This window comes from Cricetulus griseus, chromosome X, assembly GCF_003668045.3.
Source record: "Cricetulus griseus strain 17A/GY chromosome X, alternate assembly CriGri-PICRH-1.0, whole genome shotgun sequence".
Lineage (NCBI taxonomy): Eukaryota > Metazoa > Chordata > Mammalia > Rodentia > Cricetidae > Cricetulus > Cricetulus griseus.
Genome location: NC_048604.1, coordinates 125,597,467 through 125,619,512, shown reverse-complemented (window position 1 = coordinate 125,619,512; position 22,046 = coordinate 125,597,467). Strand labels below are relative to the sequence as shown.

Genomic DNA, 22,046 nt, shown 5'->3' with positions numbered 1-22,046 from the left:
CACAATCTAGAAGGACAAGCTTCCAGCAAGAACAGAATAACTTAATAACTGGAATAAGACCTATAGTTACCAACAGGGACAGATCTTAGGGAGGTAATGTCACTTGAAAACAAGCCAACTGCTAAGCTTTTACCTACAGTGTGACACCATTTCTGTAAAAGATTAACAAGACAATATAGTATTTATTATACATTGCAGGCTCCATACTACACCAAAACATCTCACAGTAGATTTAAATTCAAAATGTTTATGAACAATCTTCACTTTTGAGTAAGTATACATAAATATTATCACCTTAAAACAGACAATAACTGAAACATAAAACTTTAGCACAAGAAAAGAGTTAACAAAACTGAAAACCTAGCTGAGCACAGTTTGAGAGAAGATGTTTTAACACATGAATGAAGGACTTTATATGCTTACATGTTAAATAATAGCACCACCAACATTTAAACCAGACAGTACAAGATAAAGTTCTCATTAGGAAACAGTGAGCAAAGGATATGAGCAATCAGTGCAGATAAAAAAATTCATACACAATATGTTCAACTTCACCACTAAATGGAAAAATACAAATGAAACAAGTCACAGACTGTTTGCCCACCTGCTGTTGAAGCACTCAGAAGACTATGGCAAAAGTTCAATGCCAGCCTGGGCTACAAAGTGTTCCCCCTCAAAGCCAAGAAATAATGAGCAATTCCCTAAAGGGATCAGACACATTTTTATACTAGTCTAAGTACCGCACAGTGGCAAGTATGCTTTGCAAGTTTTGCTTGATTAGATGCCCCTGTGGGCTTGAACCAGTACAGGGAATGAGGGACTCTTCAGGGAGAAGCTTTCTCCAATGCACAAAGCAAGGATCGGCCCAAGTGAGTTCTCTGGTGCTCTGTGAGGTGGGCTTTACGACAGAAACCCTTTCCACATTCCTGACACTCAAAAGGCCTCTCTCCTGTGTGAATTCGCTGATGCTCAATGAGGCGCACTTTCACACAAAAGGCATTTCCACACTCACTGCATTCATAAGGCTTCTCACCAGTGTGAGTTCTCTTATGTTGACGAAGGGATTTCTTCATGCTAAAGATCTTCCCACAGTCACTACACTCATAGGGTTTCTCTCCTGAATGAATACGCTGATGCTCAATGAGACGAGCTTTCACATAGAAAGCATTTCCACAGTCATTACATTCATAGGGCTTCTCTCCGGTATGGATTCTCTGATGGATTCCCAGAGATGACTGTACCCTAAAGGCCTTCCCACATTCATTACAATGATAGGGCTTTTCACCTGTGTGGGTTCTCTGATGATTATTGAGAGTCATTTTCATTCGGAAGAATTTCCCACAGTCTCCACACTCATAGGGTTTCTCACCTGTGTGAATTCTTTGATGTTGGTTTAGGGATTTCTTCGCTGTAAAGTTTCTCCCACACTCCCCACATTCATAGGGTTTCTCCCCCGTGTGAGTTCTCAGGTGCTGGGTGAGCGATATCTTGACCCGAAATGTCTTCTGACATTCATTGCATTTATAAGGCCTCTCACCAGTGTGGGTTCTCTGGTGGATTGTGAGGGTCGCCTTCTCAGAAAAGGTTTTCCCACATTCAGGACATTCATAGGGCCTCTCTCCTGTGTGTGTTCTGCGATGTAGAATGAGTTGTGACTTCCTGCCAAAAGATTTCCCACATTCATGACATCCAAAGGGCTTCTCTCCCGTGTGAGTTTTCTGATGGGCAATGAGGTATGATCTTGCACTGAATGTCTTTGGACATTCGCCACACTCATAGGGCCTCTCCCCCGTATGTGTTCTCAGGTGTTCAACGAGGTTAGATTTTCTGCAGTACACCTTTCCACACTCATGACATTCAAAGCTTTTATCTCTGGTATGAGTGCTTTTATGCTGAACAAAGTCTGTTTCCTCATGGAAGTCTTCCCCACATTGAATACTCTGATACTGATAAACATTGTTCTCCAGCACGAGGGCATCACCCCCAACTGAACTGTTGCCACATAGCAGAGACAGAGGTCCTTTAAAAGCAACAAGTATGTCACTCATTCATGTAAAATCCCCAAATGCTTCCCTGTCACAATATAAAGTATTTAACACAGTCTTTATAATGCTATCATTTGCAGCTAGACACAGTAATACACACCAGTATTCCCAGTAATTGGGAGACTGAAGCAGAAGGATCATGAGTTTCAGGACAACTTGGGCTGAACAGTGAGACCTGTCTCAGAAAAAAAAAAGAAAAAAAGAAAAAAGAAAAAAGAAATCCACCTACAATTTGACCCCTTACTAATTCACAGACCTCTTCACCAGTCCCCGGATACATTTCTCAGGTAAGAATCAGCGTTCACAGTTCTCTGCCCAGAACACACCAAATCTACATATTGTTGTCTCTCACCTCACTGAAATTTGTACACTAATGTTGTTCTCACAAAAAAAAATAACCTTCCCTGAATATAGTCCCTAAAAGCGCACATCAACAGTGATCTTTCTCCACTTGGATTGCTTTTCTTTGCAACATCCAAAACACTCCATATTTGTTTCTGGATGCTTTCCCTCACTGGATTGAAGACTCCAAGAAAACAGAGACATTATTTATTCACTGCTGGATCCCATTGCCCAGAATGTGACCAGCATATATCCTACAGTATTTGAAGTTTTGGTAGATAACTAAGTGAATATATGAACAGATGGCTGTCATCAGAAGCCAGCAACATCAATGAAGAAATGAAAGAATAAATTTCTAACATGAGGCAGAGATCAGTAAGTGCAGCAGATAACAGAAACATCAAAATCCACAAGTACTGAAATGCAAGTAGAATTCTGGGGTAGGTAATTTAGTTTTCTGCAGCTTGTAAACCTCCCGTCCTAGTTCAAAGAGCCCAAGGCTCTAAAAAGAATCCCCCAAAAATATTATATAAGGATGCCCTTTTAACTAAATTCCTTGGGTATGGCTTCCCATGTGTTCAATGTTTCTGGGTTTTGCCCACTCACCTGAGTAATCATGGTCTGAGGATTCCTCTTCTAATACCCAGAGTTCTTCTCCCCGCTCTAACTTGAAAATCATGTCTGGTTTGGCCACGCAGAGGCCTGTTAATGGGAAATGGCACAGGACATGGGCCAAGAAGTTTGAGCTTTAGAGCATCTGATGGAGGAGGAGGAGGAAGGTGACTCTTCCTGAGCTGCACAAGGAAGGGGTCCATTTAAACCTTACATTTGGGGACATGAGAACACATGTTCTTTCTGGAGCCCTAAACTGCTCACTTAGCTGCAACCCTAACATCTACAACTATCACTAAACTTCAGTGGTGGCAAAAATGGCAGAAACCACATGCCCCCAGGGGTTCCCCGCACACATTCATCCTCACCCACAGATGCCAGGTGACTGTAAGTCTCCAGCATCACATCCTTGTGCATGTTCCTCTGGGTAGAGTCCAGTCTGTACCACTCTTGTTGGGTGAAATCCACAGCTACATCTTCGAAGGACACAGATCCCTGTAATGACAGTCTACAGTGATCAGGGCAGGGCACATGAGGGAGAACACAGAAATACTAATCTTCTCAATGCAGGCCCCTTGGGAGCTAAATGCAAAGAGCCATGCTGGATACTTGGTCCATGTCTTACTTGATACTGTACTTTAGAGAGGAACCCCGAAAAACTCTGTCACCATGTTAATCTACTAATTATTAGACTGACAGTGGCACTCAGTACTTAGGAGGAGATGGGAAGACCAGAACCATCCTTGGTGACATAGCAAGTTTCAGGTCAGCATGGGCCACAGGAAACCTTTCAAAGAAAACAAATCAAAACAAATCAAAACACACACACACACACACACACACACACACACACACACACACACATACATACATATATACTAGGACTGTGGCTTGAAGTTGGTCTTACATATCATAGGACTATTATTTTTTTTGTACAAACTTACTTGATACTTGATACATATGTATACATAAATATACATATATATAGTGTGTGTGTATGATATCTGTAAATATGTTTGTATAAAGAAAGACGGTTGGCAAGATTGCTCAGTGAGTAAGGGCCTTTGCTACCAAACCTAATATACTGATTTCATTCCCTCAATTCAACATAGAAGGAGAGAACCAACTCGCACAGGTTGTCCTCTTGACTTCTACACACCCACACACACACAGACATACACACACACTAAAAATTATAGATATATAAAGCTAGCCAGCCACCAAGAATGGTGGCACACTCCTGTAATCCTAGCACTGAAGAGGCAGAGACAAAAGGATTGTGAGTTTGAGGCCAGTATGGATATACATAGTGAGTTCCAGGCCAGCTTGGGCTGTATAGCAAGACCTGGATGCAAAAACAATGAAAAATTAAAAAAGGCTGAGGATGTAGCTTAAGGGTAAGATGTTTTCCTGGAATGTAGAAGGCCCTAGGTTCAATCCCAGAAATGTAATATAAATAATATATGTGTATATATAATATATGAAGAAAGAATATGAGCTTGAGACGGGCCTGAGCTACAGAATTCTAGGCTTACCTGTACTATACAGAGACTCAAAGAAATGTTGGGTATAGTCTCCCACAACTGTAATTCTACCACTTGTAAGATAGAAGCAAAAGGATCAGGAGTTCAAGGCCAGTCTCAACTACATAGAGACCCTATCTCAAAACAGTACTAATACCCTGGGGACTATGGGGTAAGATCACAAGACATGAAGGTTTGAACACACAAGGTAAATGTGCTGAATTACATACAATACAGTATGACAAGAAAATTGTGCTTTGGATCTGGAATGTGGCTTTCCTAAATGTCCAGGCCATTTGCATTTGGCAAATTCAGAGAAAATGCGCCATTATCTATCCTACCTTGGTGAATCCAAACTTTTGTATCTAATTCACTTACTTTTTTGGTTTTTCAAGACAGGGTTTCTCTGTGTATCTTTGGAGCCTGTCCTGGAACTCTCTTTGTATACCAGGCTGGCCTTGAACTCATAGAGATCCACCTGCCTCTGTCTCTGCCTCCTGAGTGCTGGGATGAAAAGCGTGTACCACCACCACCTAACCTAATTCACTTTCTATCATATCTTGTATTACCAGCCCAAAATATATTTTAGACCTTGAAACATTTTCTTAAATAAACAACTTAAGCTTTTATGGCTCTCAACCTTATACACTTTGTATTTCTTTTGTGTGTGTGTTTTTTTCTGAATTTGGTTAACAAGGAAAATTTTAACTATAACTATCTTATCTTCAACCCCATCAGAGACTCAAGAAGGAAATAATATTAACTGAGTAAACAGGAAGTGTAGAGCAAGCAACTTCAAAACTATATAAATGACAGAAGCAGTTAACTGCCTGGACAGTCACCCAAGGTTCCTCTGTAACATTGGGACATCCATCTTCAACCTACAGACCCAGAATATCTGACAGACTGTTCTGTGAAGCAGAAATTTTGAAGGACTATCCTTTCTTGTCTTGGCAAAGTTTGGCAGTTGACTTTTTTGTGTTCTTCTTGTCCAATTCGGACAATATACTATCAGTAGTCAAGGGAAGGGCAGTTTCTTGCCCAATGGCTAACTTTGCCACAATAAAAGTAAACTAGCGCCGAGCATTGGTGGCACACACCTTTAATCCCAGCACTCTGGAGGCAGAGGCAAGCAGATCTCTGTGAGTTCGAAGCCAGCCTGGTCTCCAGAGCGAGTGCCAGGATAGGCTCCAAAGCTACACAGAGAAACCCTGTCTTGAAACACCAAAAAAGTAAAGTAGCAAATTCCATATGAAGTTTCTTTGATGCCCATCTTCCTTTTTTGAAGTAAACTGGTGCTGCCAGAGGCAGATGTGTCTCACTGTCATAAAAAGCCGTATGGTATTAAAACATCTTAAATGCTATACTCTATAGGTCTCTGAAGTTTTTGAAGACCATCTATCTATCTAAAATAAATCTGCTTGACCTTGAAAACATACCTAACATAACTATATAAGTTTGATTGTTATAGATGACTAACCTGTGTTTCTTTATTATCCTAAATAGCTTTCAAAGATTAGAACTTTATATTACATTTTTAAGTGAGTTCTATAGGTACAATATCTTAAACTAGAGTAGAAACATATATACAGTATAACAAAATTAACCTTAAATTTGTATCAACATACAAAAATACCTTAAACAAGAATAAAAACATATAGAGTATGTTCTAACACCCTTAAATTTGTATCAATATACAAAAAACTATACCAATGTAAACTATTTGGGATTATTAGTTGCTTTTTCTAGTTTAAAAGTAGATTCAATAATCTACCCTGTAGCACAAGTTCTAATAGGTCTTAATAGTAAATCTTGGAGTCATATACAGGGTTAAATGCTGAAAGATCAGAGAGATAAAGGAGCAAACCACAGCCATACCTCACTTCACCTTTCCAGCCAAAAGGAGACTGAGCTCCTGTCTCCAACCACTTATATTCCCCTTTCAGCATAACCATCTCACTTCCTGTCTGTCTGTACAAACCTCCAGACTTCTATGGTTAGATAGTGGCTAGCTCCATCCTATGATGTTCAGGCAATCTTTATTTGTTAGAGTACAAACAAGATATCATCACATTACCTTTAATTCTATCATTTCTATATCCCCCTTTTCTTTTCTGAAAGAGATCATTTAATCTAACCTCCCTTGCTTTGTTTACTCCCTTACCATGACCAGTAACAATATGCAACTAACCTCCCTAAATGATGACAAGCATCCATAACCCACCGAATGACCAAAAACTACCTACCAAACTTTTGGGAATGTTGGTATCATGTTCTTAAAATTACTTCCTGTTGCGCTGGAGAGATGGCTCAGAGGTTAAGAGCACTGGCTGCTCTTCCAGAGGACCTAAGTTCAATTCCCAGCAACCACATGGTGGTTCACAACCATCCGTAATGAGATCTGGTGCCCTCCTCTGGTGCGCAGGCATACATGGAGACAGAATGTTGTATACATAATAAATAAATAAAATCTTTTTTTAAAAAAATTACTTCCTGTTGTCTGGGGATGTTAGCATCCCCAGATGCTAACATCTGGACTGGCGTTTTGCCCTGGTGGGTGGGGGGGACTTCGAGAGCCCATCCCACTTGAAGGGATGCACTCTGTCTCTGAACACATGGGGAGGGGCCTAGGCCCAGCACAGGAAGATTTGGTGGAGCCCGGGTTGGGGGCCCTACCCTGCCTGGGGAGTGGAGGGTGGATGGGGTGGGGGTAGGTTGGAGGTGGGGGAGAAGGAATGGGGGTGAGGGGAGGGAGAGGGAGAGGGGAAGTACATGTGAAACAAGCCTGTTCCCTAACTTGAATTAATGATAATAATAATAATAATAATAATAATAATAAGAGAAAAAATTACTTCCTGTTGTCTGGGGATGTTAGCATCTTTAGGGGACCCTGAGAAAATCTGGAGATAATTGAGATAATGGTCAAATACTGGGAAATTTGGATGTATCATTTGTTCTCCACTCCCTGTGTAATGGGAAAGTACAGGGCTTGTCTGAAGTCCTGGATAGAGTAGTCTGTGAGCCTGGATCCTCTCAGCTAGCAGCTTTGAAGTTGTCCTAGATACAGAATTATGAGGAAACTCCAACAGAGACATTCTGAGAGGCTGGATCACCTGAGCTACTTATCATTGTTGGTATCTGGTCCCCTTTTTTCCCTAAAAACACAAACTTTTAAAGGTAACAAATGTATCTGCAGTAACATAAGTATGGAATGTGTGGCGTGCATGAATCAGCTAAAGGTGATTTTTTTGTTCTATGTTTGAGCAGGTAAAAGGCATCAGTCAACTTCATAAGCCCCTTTGGGCTGCATAACCAAACTGTAATAAAAATCTCTATCCATACCATTTGAAAGGGTGGTATGTAATAGTAAGTCATGAGGACTCTGTAGCTAACAAGATTTGTCATGCCTCATCCAGTCTTAGAGCTGTTTCCATGCAGAGGGATCAGCCTACATGTCACCTGACCTGTAGTCTTTCCTGGCTTCCTCCCTCATGTCTGTAGCCAAGATCCTCAGGAGGTCTCCCCTGATCTTTATTAATTTTAAGGAAATCCATAGCTTTTTGCAAAACCTCTCCCATAATGCAACATATTTTCTAAGTTCCACTTTAAAATTAAGACATCTCCCAAAATATACAGGCTGGTTTAATTTATCAGCTCTTTTCACAATCCAATGTCTCTTAGTAGCTGTCATTATTTATGAATTAACATTTAAAATATATAAAGTTAACAAAGCATTATATGACCCACATGCCCTGTGTTATGGTATTTCCAAACCTTAAGTGGATATATATTTACTTTTTTATTTTTAAACTATTTTGGGGGGGGTTTCAAGACAGGGTTTCTCTGTGTCTTTGGAGGCTATCCTGGAACTAGCTCTTGTAGACCAGGCTGGTCTCGAACTCACAGAGACCCATCTGCCTCTGCCTCCAGAGTGCTGGGATTAAAGGCATGCGCCACCATTGCCTGTCTTTTTAAACTATTTTTATGACTGTTTATACCCATTTTTTACTTCTTCAGCACCTTAGCACCTTTTCAAGCATACTGTAACTTTTTAGATGATTTTGGTGTCTGGACCTGTCTTTACTAAGAACCTGAATATTCTCTGACCACACCAAACACATGTTAAACTGTTAGGTGGCAGCTAGGTGCTCTGTTGTGTGCCTCTGGTGGTTGGTTGGCTTCATCCTTCTCAGTTCCCCTAAGAGCCTATGCCTGCCTTATGCCAGCAGGTACCGACAGAAGTCATGTTTACCACCGAAGCTATAGGAAGTTGTTGATCCCACTTTCCTGAGTCCCCATGAGTGGCAAGCGACTGTTGTGAGTGCTCATAGAGAGGCCCAGGTGGCAGCTGCAGTGGCACCTGCTGGTGTGACCTCTCTGCCTGTGTGGTCATGCCCCATGTTGGAGTGGCAAATGTAGTAGTACTTTTTTGTTGGGACCACTAACCCACAAATAATGACATTGAGACTGATTAATAATCATGAAAGCTCAGTTTTAGCTTAGGCTTGTTCCTAACTAGTTCTTTTTTTTTTTTTTTTTGGTTTTTTGAAACAGGGTTTCTCTGTGTAGCTTTGGACCCTATCCTGGCACTCACTCTGTAGACCAGGTTGGCCTCGAACTCACAGAGATCTGCCTGCCTCTACCTCCCGAGTGCTGGGATTAAATGTGTGTGCCACCAATGCCCGGCCCTAACTAGTTCTTATAACTTAAATTAACACATATTTTTAAATCTACATTCTTCTACATGGCTCATTATCTCATCTCCATACTGTCCATCCTGCTTCCTCCATATCTGGCTGGCTATTCCACCTTTCTTCTTCCCAGAGCTCTCTGTCTGCTCAGAAGTCCCACCTATACCTTCTGCCTAGCTATTGGCTGCTCAGCTTTTTATTATACCAATCACAGCAATACATCTTCACATAGTATACAAATATCACACAACAGAGCTCTACTCAAAAACAAACCAAGTTGGGTGGTGATGGCACATGCCTTTAATCTGAGCACTTGGGAAGCAGAAACAGGTAGATCTTTGTGAGTTTGAGGCCAGTCTGGTCTACAGACCAAGTTTCAGGACATCTAGGACTGCTACACAGGAAAACCCTGTCTTGAAAGACAAAACAAAAAAGCAGCTAAAGAAATAACAAGCCCAAGAATGCACCATGGTTGTAGAGCACTTCTAGAACTTGCCTGCCCTGGGCTCCACCCCCAGCATTGAAAAAGAAGAAAAAGAATAAAATTTTAAAAATGTGGTGGGGGGGGGGGCTGGAGAGATGGCTCAGAGGTTAAGAGCACTGACTGCTCTTCCAGAGGTCCTGAGTTCAATTCCCAGCACCCACATGGTGGTTCACAACCATCTGTAATGAGATCTGGTGTGCTCTTCTGGCCTGCAGGGATACATGAGGAGAAATGATGTATACATAATAAATAAATCTTAAAAAATGTGGGGGGGGGCTTCTTACCTCAACTGATCTGCCAGGTTCTTCTGGAATCAAGGCAGGACATCTCTGGGGTGATTTCTCATTCACTGGCATGTTTACCCAAGGCCTCAGCCCATACATCCAAAGCTGAAGAGTGTAGACGATTCTGCAACCTCTAGTAAGTTGAAAAGTTCAATGGGTCTACAGAGACAGAAGACAAGAAACCCTAAAACAACACCATCCATGTGTCTTAGTTAATGTTCTGTTGCAATAAAGACACGCCATGGTCAAGGCAACTTATAGAATAAAGCATTTAACTGGGGCTTGCTTACAGTTTCAGAGGGCTATTCCATGGTCATCATGTAGGGGAGCTTGGCAGCACGCTGGCATGGCACTTGAGCTCAAAGCTCACACTTATCCTAAAGCTGCCTGCAGAGCCAGAAGTTGGACCTTGTGTGGAAACCTGCCCTCAGTGACATACCTCCTACAAAAAGGCCACACCTATTCCAGCAAGGCCACACCTCAACTTGGGTCCAAACATTCAAATATATGAGCCTCTGGGGGCCATTATCATTCAAACCACCACACTATGTCATTTCAAACACTGACCTCACAAAGCTAAGCACCATCAACTGAGCTTTACTGTAGGTGAACTACAATATCCACACTCAACAAAATGATCTGAGCCCATTATTCTCCAGTGCATTCATGAGGAGCTTCACCCAGCCAGCTTGTCAGCTACAACTAGAAGCAGCTCGTGTGTCTTTTTAGACACTTTTACTCATATGAGGCCAGTATTTTTTCCTGAGATGGGGGCCCAAAAAGAAGAGAATACCACTCCAATTGAAGGGCCTAAACAAGGCAAACTACTCTTGATTAAGAGGGTGTGCTTCATATTCTTCATAAGAAAGGAAAGTCTTCATCTATTTATTTGGGAGCTGGGTAACAAGCCCCCAAAGAGCAAAGAGAAAAAAAACAAAAAACTGTATACTGTTCAAACTGGGCATGCAGGAAACAAAGGGAAGTGACTGCATAACTCTGCCAAGACAAGGTAGGACAGTCTTTCAAAATTCCTGCTTCATAGAAACTTCTGCCAGATATTCTAGGCCTGTAGGCCGAAGAGGAACTTTGGATAACTGTCCAGGCAGCCCACTGCTTCTGTCATTTCTATAGCTTTGGAAGTTGCTCACTCTGCACTTCCTGTTTACTCAGGTAATATATCTTTCTAGAGTCTTTGATGAAGTTGAAGACTAGATAGTTATAGTTTTCTTTGGATTCACCATGATAGGACAGATAATGGAGTATTTTCTCTGAATTTGCCAAATGCAAATGGATTGGATGTTATACACGTAATTCTTACTTGATAATTGTTCTTGGGGGGGTGAGACAGGGTTTCTCTGTGGCTTTTGGAGGCTGTCCTGGAACTAGCTCTAGTAGACTAGGCTGGTCTCAAACTCACAGAATCTGCCTGCCTCTGCCTCCCGAGTGCTGGGATTAAAGGCGTGTGCCACCACCACCAGGCTTGATAATCATTCTTATTGTATATAGCTTTACTATGTTAAAGTTAAAACCCTTCCTTTTTATTTAGACCAAAACAGGGAAATGTTGTAGAATCTTACTTTAATTGTGTAAAGGTGTGTTGTAGTTATTTATGTTGTGTAATATTACTTTAGTTATATAAAAGTGTGTTGTATTTGTTTTGTTGCAGAATATTACTTTAATTATGCTGCATTTGTTTAATTATGTAAAGATGTGTTGCTGTTTTACTTTGCCTGCCTAAGGCACCTGATTGGCCTAATAAAAAGCTGAACAACCAATAAGCTAGGCAGTAGAGGGATAGGTGGGGCTGGCAGCAGAGAGAATAAGTAGGAGAAGGGAGAGAAGGGAGAGAGAATGAGGGAGAAAGAAAGGGAGATGCCCAAGGCTAGCCAGCCAGTCAGGCACCTGCCAAACAGATAGACACAGAATAGGACATACAGAATGAAAGAAAGGTAAAAAGCCCCAAGACAAAACACAGATAAAGAGAAACAGGTCAAAGTTGTAAGAGCTAGCAAAAAACAAGCCAAGCATTCATAACTAATAGTAAGTTTCTGTGTCATGATTTGGGGGCTGGTGATGAAAAAATACCCAGTGGTTCATTGATATTTTTAACAGTTTTCCTTGAAATATCTCTTCAAAAACTACTGTCTACATGAGAAATCTTCACAATGTTGTTGTTGCTTGTGGGGAAATTCCTCTTATCCAGTCTTAAACCAGAATTCAGAATGAATGCTTCTTTTTAGCTTCCCAGGTTCCTTTAATTTTCCTGTCTTTCTAGCCTGCCTTAAGTCTACCCCTTAATTCCTGATCTGGGTTGTCAGGGAGAGTGGAACTGGGCCAGTGAATGAGGCACCTTCATGGGTAGGGAGGGGACAGACTTCTCTCTGATAGGTGATTGTACAATTGTACAGGCAGGAACCTCCTACACACATACTTTGTTATTTTTTTCATCCTAATTCTTTGACAGGAAGGATTTAACTTCTGTGTTAGTTGGGGTTCTATAAAGGAACAGAACTGATAGAATAAACATCATATAGGTGACTTATTATAGGCTTATAGGCTTATAGGCTGTGGCTTATAGGCTGTGGGCTGAGTAGTCCAACAATGGCTGTCTCCTGATGGAAAGGCCTAGGATCTTGTAGTTGTTCTTTTCTGTACATGGAACCTGGATGTCTCAGCAGTCCAAAGCCAGTGCTGGAATCCCAGGAAAGTCCTAGAGAACTGTTGATTTTCAGTCTAGCTTGGAATCCTGAAGACCTAGATACTAACACCAGCAAAGGAATGGCTCAAGAACAGGACAGATGAGCTGGGAGGCAGAGGCAGGCAGATCTCAATGAGTTTGAGGCCAGCCTGGTCTACAAAGAGAGTTTCAGGACAGGCTACAAAGCTACAGGGAAACCCTGTCTCGAAAACCAAAAAAGAAAAAGAAAAAAAGAATGGGATAGATGAAGCTGTCAGCAAGATAGAGTGCAAGCAGAAGCTTCCTAATCCAATGTCCTTTCATGTGGCTGTCACCAGGTGTGGCCCAGATTTAGGGTGGGTCTTCTGACTTCAAATTATCTGGATTTAAGGCGGGTCTCCTACCTCACAAATAATCCTACAAAGAAAAATTCCTCACAGGTGTGCCCAACTGCTTGGGTTTTAGTTAATTCCAGATGCAGTCAAGTTGACAACTAAAAATAGTCACCACAGCTTCTTTTCAAAAGAAGATGGTTGAATATTAATACAGTTGTTATTATATCAACAAATTAAGGGGAAACATACTGCTATTAACTTATACCAAATAAAGCATCTTATACAATTCAGCAACCATTATTAATAAAAGTTCAAACTAAGCTAGACATATGTGCCTGCCTTTAATCCCAAACTCAGGTGGCAGAGGCAGGCAGATAGATCTTTATGAATTTAAAGCCAGCCTGATCTACATAGTGAGTTCCAGAGCAGCCAGAGCTATACACAGTCAGACATTGTATTTTTTTAAAGGGGAGCAGTGCTGGAGAGATGGTTCAGAGGTTAAAAGCACTGGCTGCTCTTCCAGAGGTCCTGAATTCAATTCCTAGCAACAACATGGTGGCTCACAACCATCTGTAATGAGATCTGATGCCTATAAGAGCAAGGTAAACTGGAAAAAGCCACACTGAGAAATTCCCTGCATGGCACAAGGCTGATTCAGCTCCAGCCAAGGAACCATAAACAGCTCCAATGAGCACCCAAATTGTGCCCACCCCAGTCAAAGTGACCCCATCCGGGGGTCAGGCAATGACTAATTTTGGTAAATCACATCTTGTCATGACTGTCCTTGTGGGCAACTGTTAGCAACAATTTTGAAATTCCCCTAGCCCCCACGTCAATGAATCCAAAGGTCACCTACTCTTACCCAATCCAGAACAGCCAAGGCACGTACCACGCTGCTTGTGGTTTTTTCTTTTATAAACCCCTTATAATTGAGGCCAGGACCCTTTTCCTGCAGCTGCTGTGCCAGTTTGCTGGACAGGGTCCCTGCCGAGGCTTGTAACTTAACATTAAAACTTATGTGTTTGCATCAGTGAGTCGGCAACTTGGTGGTCTTTTTTGGGGGTCTCACGAACTTGGCATAACAATGCCCTCTTCTGGTATGCAAACAGAATACTCTATACATAATAAATCTTTTAAAAAATTAAACTAAAATCAGTTAAGAGCTAAGTAGCTCACATGAAGCAAAAATCACTTATGAAACATTGTCCAAAAAGCACAATGTTGAAGCTGCTGTTAGTGAAATTAGTAAAAGGGGTTAAGTGTATAGGTCAGTCAGCATGAGGCCCTAGATTCAATTTCTAACAATACACACACACAAAAAGAAGGAAAAAACTTCTAAAGGGAATGGACTTACACAATTAAAGAAGTTTTGGGTTTCTTTTTTAATGATCTGTGATGTAATTCAATGGTACATTATCCTGTTATACATTGGGTCCTGAGTGTTATGGACTGTAATTCATTACCAAGTTAGTTAACAAATTAATGTCCAGGCCAGGCATGGTGGCATGTCTTTAATCCCAGCTCTCAGGAGGCAGAGACAAGCAGATTTCCATGAGTCGGAGTCCAGCCTGATCTAAATAGCAGATTCTAGGTGAATCAGGCTGTATGATGAGACCACGTCTCAAAACATAAGTAAAAACTGCTGTGTAATAATCCTTTTGTACACTGTGAGTATGTATTGCTCTCATCAGTTTAATAAAGTGCTGCCTGTCCAATAACTAGTCAGAAAGCTGTTAGGCAGGAGAGCCAACCCGGGAGAATACTGGGAAGAAGAAAGGTGCAGTCACTAGCCAGACACAGAAGAAGCAGGAGATGTGCATGCAGTACTGAAAAACAGATACCACCATTTGGTAGACCATAGATAAATACAGGTTAATTGAAGTTGAAAGAGCTAGTTAGTAACAAACCTAAGGTATAAGTCAGGCATTTATTAGTAATAATCAGTCTCTGTGTGGTTATTTGGGGAGCCAGCTGGTGGGACAGAGCTGACTGGCAGAACACAGAAAGTCCATCTACAAAAAGAGAGATGTCCACTAGAATTCAACATTGTTTTGTAAGTTGTATATGGCATGATCAGAGTAAATGTTGAAAAGAAACGATAATTGTAGCTTTCTTTGACAATGATATGATTTTTTATTTTGTGTGTATGAGTATTTATCTGCATGTATACATGTGCACCACATGTGTGCAGAGGACAGCAGAGGGCACTAGAACCCCTGTGAGCTGCCGTGTGGATTCTGGGAACCAAACCCAGGTCCTCTGCAAGAGCATCAAGCTCCATGACTTTTTCTTTGTTTTGTTTTGTTTTGACAGTGTCTTTAGTACATAGCCCTGGCTGGCCTTGGTTTAATTATGTAAAACAATCGGGCCTAGAACTTTTGGTAATCCTGTATTTGCCTTCTTAGTACTGGGATTGCCTAGCAGACTCTGCTGAAAGGCTACTAGGATTCCTAATTTATACTGATAAGAAACTGAATACAAGATGATACTAGAAGAACATGTTTGTTGTTGTTGTTTGGGCTTTTGTTTTTCAAAACAGGGCTTCTCTGTGTAGCCCTGGCTGTCCTGGAACTCCCTCTGTAGATCAGGTTGGCTTCAAACTCACAGAGATTCTCTTGCCTCTACCTCCCAAATGCTAGGATTAAAGGTGTGCACAACCACCGCCTGGCTAGGAGAATGTTTTTTCCTCTATAATAGCAATGGGAAAATGTAAATGATTTTTGAAATCCATCCATTCATAAAATAGCAATACATATTATAAATAATATTTAAATATTATATTTATTATAATAAACAATAAATAGCAATAAACTTGTAGAGCTGGAGAAATGATTCAGCAGTTAAGAGCACTTGCTCTTTTTTTAAGATTTATTTGTTACATATACAGTATTCTGCCTGCATGTATCCCTGCAGCCCAGAAGAGGGCACCAGACTACATTACAAATGGTTAGGAGCCACCATGTGGTTGCTGGGAATTGAACTCAGGACCTCTGGGAGAGCTGGCAGTGCTCTTAATGCCTGAGCCATCTCTCCAACCCCTGAGCACTTGCTCTTAAGATAGCTGTTAAGATTATTCACAGCAGCTGGGCATTGGTGCCGCACACCTTTAATCCCAGCACTCGGGAGGCAGAGGCAGGTGGATCTCTGTGAGTTTGAGGCCAACCTGGTCTACAGAGCGAGTGCCAGGATAGGCTCCAAAGCTACACAGAGAAACCCTGTCTTGAAAAACCAAAAAGAAAAAAATGAGTATTCACAGCTCTTTATATATTTTGGAGATCAGCCCTTTGTCAGGTGCAGGGTTGGTGAAAATCTTTTCCCATTTTGTACAATGTCCTATTCTCTTATTGACTGTGTCCTTTGCCTTACAGAAGCTTTTCAGTTTCAGGAGGTCCTATTTATTAATTGTCAGTCTCAGTGTCTGTGCTACTGGTGTTATATTCAGGAAGTAGTCTCCTGTTCAACATCCTTAACTATCATTGAAATGCAAATCAAAACTGTAAGATACTGTTTTACACCTGTCAGAATGGTCAAAATCAAAAACAGTAATGACAGTTTATGTTGGAGAGGATTTTGAGCAAGGGGAACACTCCTCCACTGCTGGTGGGAGTGCAAATTTGTAAAGCCACTTTGGAAATCAGTGTGTCTGTTTCTCAGGAAAATAAGGATCAATCTACCTCAAGACCCAGCATTACCACTCTTGGGCATATACCCAAAGGATGCTCAATCATACTACAAGGACACTTGTTCAGTAATGTTCATAACAGCATTATTCATAATAGCCAGAAACTACCTAGATGCCCTTCAACCGAAGAATGGATAAAGAAAATGTGGTATGTCTACACAATGGAGTATTACTCAACGGGGGGAAAAATAATGACATCATGAAATTTGCAGGCAAATGGATGGAACTAGGAAAAAATCATCCCGAGTGAGGTAACCCAGAAAGACAAAAACTGTATATACTCACTCATAAGTGGATATTATATGTAAAGCAAAGGATAACCAGGCTACAATTGCGGTTATTAGGCTCCAGAAAAGCTGAGTAACAAGAAGAAACCTAAGAGGAACCCATGGATCTCTCTGGGAAGAGGCAATAGATGACATGTTCTGGGTAAACTGGGAGCAAGGGGGAGTAGATGAGAGGGGTGAGTGATGAGAACATGAGGCATCAGGATGGTTGAGTTATGGGCGAATAATCAGGAGAATAATGAAAGAGCTATCTTGATGGGGGGCAATATGGGGTTAGGGAGAAACCTGGTGCCAGGGAGGCTCCTGGGAACCTACAAGGATGACCCCAGTTAAGACTCCTAGAAATAGTGGAGAGGGTGCCTAAACTGGTCTTCTCCTGTAATCAGATTGCTGACTAACCTAATTGTCTTCATAGAGTCTTTATCTAGTATCCGATGGAAACAGATGCAGAGATCCACAGCCAAGCACTGGGCGGAGCTCCAGGAGTCCAGTTGAAGAGAGGGTAGAGGGATTGTATGAGCAAGGGGGTCAAGATCATGATGGAGAAATCAACAGAAACAGCTGACCCAAGGTTGTGGGAGCTCATGGACTCTGAACAGACAACTAGGGAGCTGGCATGGGACCAACCTAAGCCCACTGTATCTGAGTAACGGTTGTGTAGCTTGGTCTGGAGAGCCCCTATGGTGGGATGCCTTGTTCAGCCTTGATTGGGGGGGGTTGTCCTGCCTCGACTTGATATGCCTTGCTTTGTTGATTCCCATGAAAGGCCTTACCCCATCCGTATGGAGATGGAGAGCTGGATGGGGGGTATAGGAGGGAGGGAGGGGGAAGGGAATGGGAGGAGAGGAGGGAAAGGAAACTGTGGTTGGTATGCAAAATAAATTTTTAAATGATGTAAAAAAAGTAACTAAAGAGTACTCACTGCTCTTCTAGAGGACTCGGGAATGAATTCCTAGATCACAATCGCCTGTAATGCACACTTGGCATACGCTTACACAGACAAATATACAGAAGTCAAAAGAAAAGAAACCTTTTTTAAAACCTTAAATAAAACCTTGCTAAATGAGATGGACCTATGCAATTAAAGTAATCTGTTCTAGCAAGGCTGTGGTGGTGCACACCTTTGATCCCAGCACTCAGGAGGCAGAGGCAGGCAGATCTCTGAGTTCTAGGCCAGCCTGGTCTACAGAATGAATTCCAGGACAGTCAGGGCTACACAGAAAAAGCCTGTCTTTAACCCCCACCCCCCAAAAGAAATCTGTTGTTTAAAAACAAAAAATGGGCTGGGGGCTGGAGAGATGGCTCAGCAGTTAAGAGCACTGGCTGCTCTTCCAGACGGAATACCCACATGGTAGCTCCCAAATGCCTGTAACTCCAGTCCCAGGAGACCTGAGCCCCTCTTCTGGACTCTTCGGGCACCAAAGATGCACAGACATACATTCAGGCAAAACATTCATACACTTAAAAGTAATTAAAATAAAATATTTAAATGGGCTGGGGATGTAGTTCAGTGATACTAGCTTATTACAAGTACACAAGGCCCCACAATTAATTAATGAGTTAATTAACAAGTTCATCACATACATAAATTCATCCATTAATTAACTTAAAAGGTAAAAGATAGGTTGGGGAGATGAATCAGTAGGTAAAGGCACTTAGTGCCAAACCTGAGAATCTGAACTCAATCCCTAGAACCCACGTGGTGGAAGGAGAGAATTGACTCCCTAAAGTTGTTTACACACACACACACACACACACACACACACACACACACACACACGTGTAATTTCAAAAAGAGGCTAGAAAAGGACAACCATAGTGGTGCTCATGTGCATATCTGTAACCTAGCACTACCAAATAGCCTGGGATATACAGAAAGGCTCTTTCCATTCAATTGAAAACAAATAAGGCCTAGCAGTGGTAGCACACACCTTTAATCCCAGCACTTGGTAGGTAGAGGCAGGGGGATCTCTATGAGTTCCAGCATATCTAGGGCCATACAGAGAAACCCTGCCTCGGAAAAAAAACAAAAACAAGAAAACAGGAGCTGGAGAGATGGTTCAGTGATTAAGAGCACTAGCTGCTATTCCAGAGGACCTGGGTTCAACTCCTAGTACCAACTTGGAAGCTCACAGCTGTCAGTAATTTCCAGTTTCAGGGAATCTGACACCTTGACACACACACGCAGGCAAATGAACATAAAAAAAAATCAATAAATTATTTTTTAAAAAACACAAAATTTAGAAAGACCAAAATTGACAAATGCAAAATAGTCACACAGACACAGCATAAGTTGATTTGTAAAAAAGAAAAAAAAAAGTCAACCCTACAGCCTGGCGGTTGGTGGCGCATGCCTTTAATCCTAGCACTCGGGAGGCAGAGGCAGGAGGATCTCTGTGAGTTCGAGGCCAGCCTGGTCTCTAAAGCAAGTGCCATAGGCTCCAAAGCTACACAGAGAAACCCTGTCTCGAAAAACCAAAAAAAAAAAAAAAAAAAAGTCAACCCTTAGCAAGGCACATGTCTGGAGTGTAGGGGGGAAGGGCCAGACAAAGAAACACACCATGAGCAGAGCCAAAGAAACACACTTTGTCCCTGGAATCAGAGTCAGTGAAAGAAATACACCCTGACCCTAAAATTAGAGCCAAAAGGCTAAAAAGGACCAGTGAAAGAAACACACTTTGGCCCTAAAGCCAGAGCCAAATCTAACCCCGAACCTGTGCAGAAAACCAACCAATCCCTGAACAGGAGATCTAGCCATTCTGAGCTCAGGGACTGAAATCTGACCAACCCCACCCTGGAAATCTCCCTGGAAAAACTCTGCCCCTAAGAAGCCCTATATAAAACCTGTGCCTGTTCAGCTTGTGGCTGAGGACAGCCACTCTCCTGGATACTTCCTCCCCAATAAATCTCTTGAATGAGGTTTAGGTGAGACCTTCCTTTGCTGGAGAAGAAGAGTTGTAACAACTTTTCAACCGGAGCCAGAACAGAGCAGAGCTGAGCCAGCTGAGAGAGCCAAGCAGGGCTGTAACACGGTCGCTGGGGAAACCTTCGCCTAGCAAAGTGGGAAAGTGGAGTTACTGCAAACTGTAGCAACTTCGCTGGGGGAGCCCTCCCTTGCAGAAGTAGAGCTGATACACTGCAGAAGCCTCCCCCCACCCCAGCAGGGCTGTAAACTGCTACATTTACTGTGACCTGTGGTATGTGGTGACGCCTGAGTGCCAGAATACCTTTCTATCCAAGCTGTAACACTCAGTATTCTTTGGCTCCTGAGTGCCAGAATCCCTGTCCCATCTGAGCTACCGCAATGTTTACACATGGAGTCCTACCTATATGGGAGGCTGAGACACTGGAGTATCACTTGAATGAATAGGCCAGCAAAACTCCAAGATAATAATAATAATAACAGTCAACCCTCCCAAAAATACATAAAAAAATCAACCAGGGTAGGTGAATATACAAAAGCCTGATGACCTGAGTTCAATCTTGAAACCCATGTAAAGGTGGAAGGAGAGAACCAACTCAACAAAGTTGTCCTCTGACTTCCACATTGCCCTCTGACCTCCACATCTGCCTTTTGGCAGGAGATCGCCTCTCTACAGAAATAAAATTTTAAAAAAGAATCAGTCAATAAGATTGACCATAAAGCTCAATGATAATAAGATGATGCATATAAAGTACTGCTATAGAGATTTTGTTTTATCTCACTGTGTAGCTCAGGTTGGCCAAACCTGCAGCAATCCTCCTGCCTCAGCCTCCAAAGTGCTGGTATTGTAGGCTAGAAAACTTCAAGCAGACCCTGGTCTACAGAGAGAGTTCAGGACAACCTCCAAAGCAGTACAGAGAAACCCTGTCTCGAAAAAAAAACAAAAAACAAAAAACAAAAAAAAACTTCAAGCAGAAGCATGTGTTGTTGTTGTTTTAAATAAAGGCTGAACATTAATGAATTGACACTCAATGTATAAGTTAATAAAATATAAAACAGTACAGCTAATAGTCAAAATTTAGTGAAACAGAAAATAGAGGATTTGCCAGACATAACACTCAGAACCAGTCTCAAAAAGGAAGGGGGAGGAAAGAAAACAAAAGCACATCAAAGAGAATCAACAAAGCCAAATATGTGTTATTTAGACCAAGTCATAAAATTAGCACGCTTCCATAGAGACTGATGACGAAAAATCCAAACACAGTCAGGACAAGACATTTGAAGACCCCAGAGGTCCTTATTCGTGACCCAAACAGACTTCCATTAGCTTTCATTCACCTCCAATGTCACCAAAAACTGGCAATTTCTCACCCACCGACACACACACACACACACACACACACACACACACACACACACACACACACACACACACACACACACACACACACACACACACACACACACACACACACAACGACATCATTTGAAAATCAGCTGAGTGACTGTCATGCCATAAACCCTCTATCACTCACTTTAGCGCTGCGCGCCAAGAGACTTAAACCGCATTTCCGTTTCCTGTCCTTGCCCCAATATTACACCTTCTAGAGCCTTTGATTTTGCACACAATCATAAGGGCTGAATAGTTGCAGTCTACTCACACCGAACAAGGAGCAGTTAGGGATCTGCAGAGACTTTTGGCTGTGGTGACGTTGTCAGGAGACCGACATGGCTGCGCCCTCCGTGAGGGCGGCCATCTTGACACCAATTCCGTACAGTTTGCTGTTCACAGAAGGCGGGGCAAGAGGGGGCGGGGCGTTCACGGGTAGAAGCCTCCCTCCCCCAGGCAAGCTGCCAAAAGAAGCGCTGTACTCTGTAGGTCTGTGAATGTGCAGTGTTTAGCGAAGCAAAAGGAATCCCCTTATCCGTGTGCACCGAGTTGTATCCTAATCTAAAAGAGAGACAAATTGAGCAAGAGCGGGTAGGAGTCAAGATGGTATATCCTTGAAGGCACCATTGGGAGGAGGGGGTAAAAATCAGGTAGGGTCTTTGGTCTGCCTGGACGATACCACTGGAGAAAACAGGAGGAAGGAGTTGAGAGGATAAAGTACCCTCTGATTGGGCCAGAACTTCTAGAAAAGAAACTTGACTCTCCCTCAAT

General features: G+C 42.1%; 1 protein-coding gene across 5 annotated transcripts; it reads right to left on the bottom strand.

The window, feature by feature from the left end:
• Positions 1 to 162: 162 nt before the first annotated feature.
• On the bottom strand, positions 163 to 21,657 carry Znf157 (zinc finger protein 157). Of its 5 annotated transcripts, none has more exons than XM_027432310.2 (5): positions 21,549 to 21,657; positions 9,982 to 10,140; positions 3,368 to 3,494; positions 2,994 to 3,089; positions 163 to 2,020 (listed from the first exon to the last, which is right to left on the bottom strand). In XM_027432310.2, exons 2-5 carry the CDS (start codon positions 10,078 to 10,080, stop codon positions 825 to 827), a joined length of 1,518 nt encoding a protein of 505 aa, XP_027288111.1. In that variant the 5' UTR covers positions 10,081 to 10,140; positions 21,549 to 21,657; the 3' UTR covers positions 163 to 824. The 5 variants fall into 5 exon arrangements, with proteins under 5 accessions (XP_027288111.1, XP_027288115.1, XP_027288116.1 ...); XM_027432314.2 differs by having other exon boundaries at positions 2,994 to 3,181; positions 21,547 to 21,656; XM_027432315.2 differs by having other exon boundaries at positions 2,994 to 3,144; positions 21,547 to 21,656.
• Positions 21,658 to 22,046: the final 389 nt, after the last annotated feature.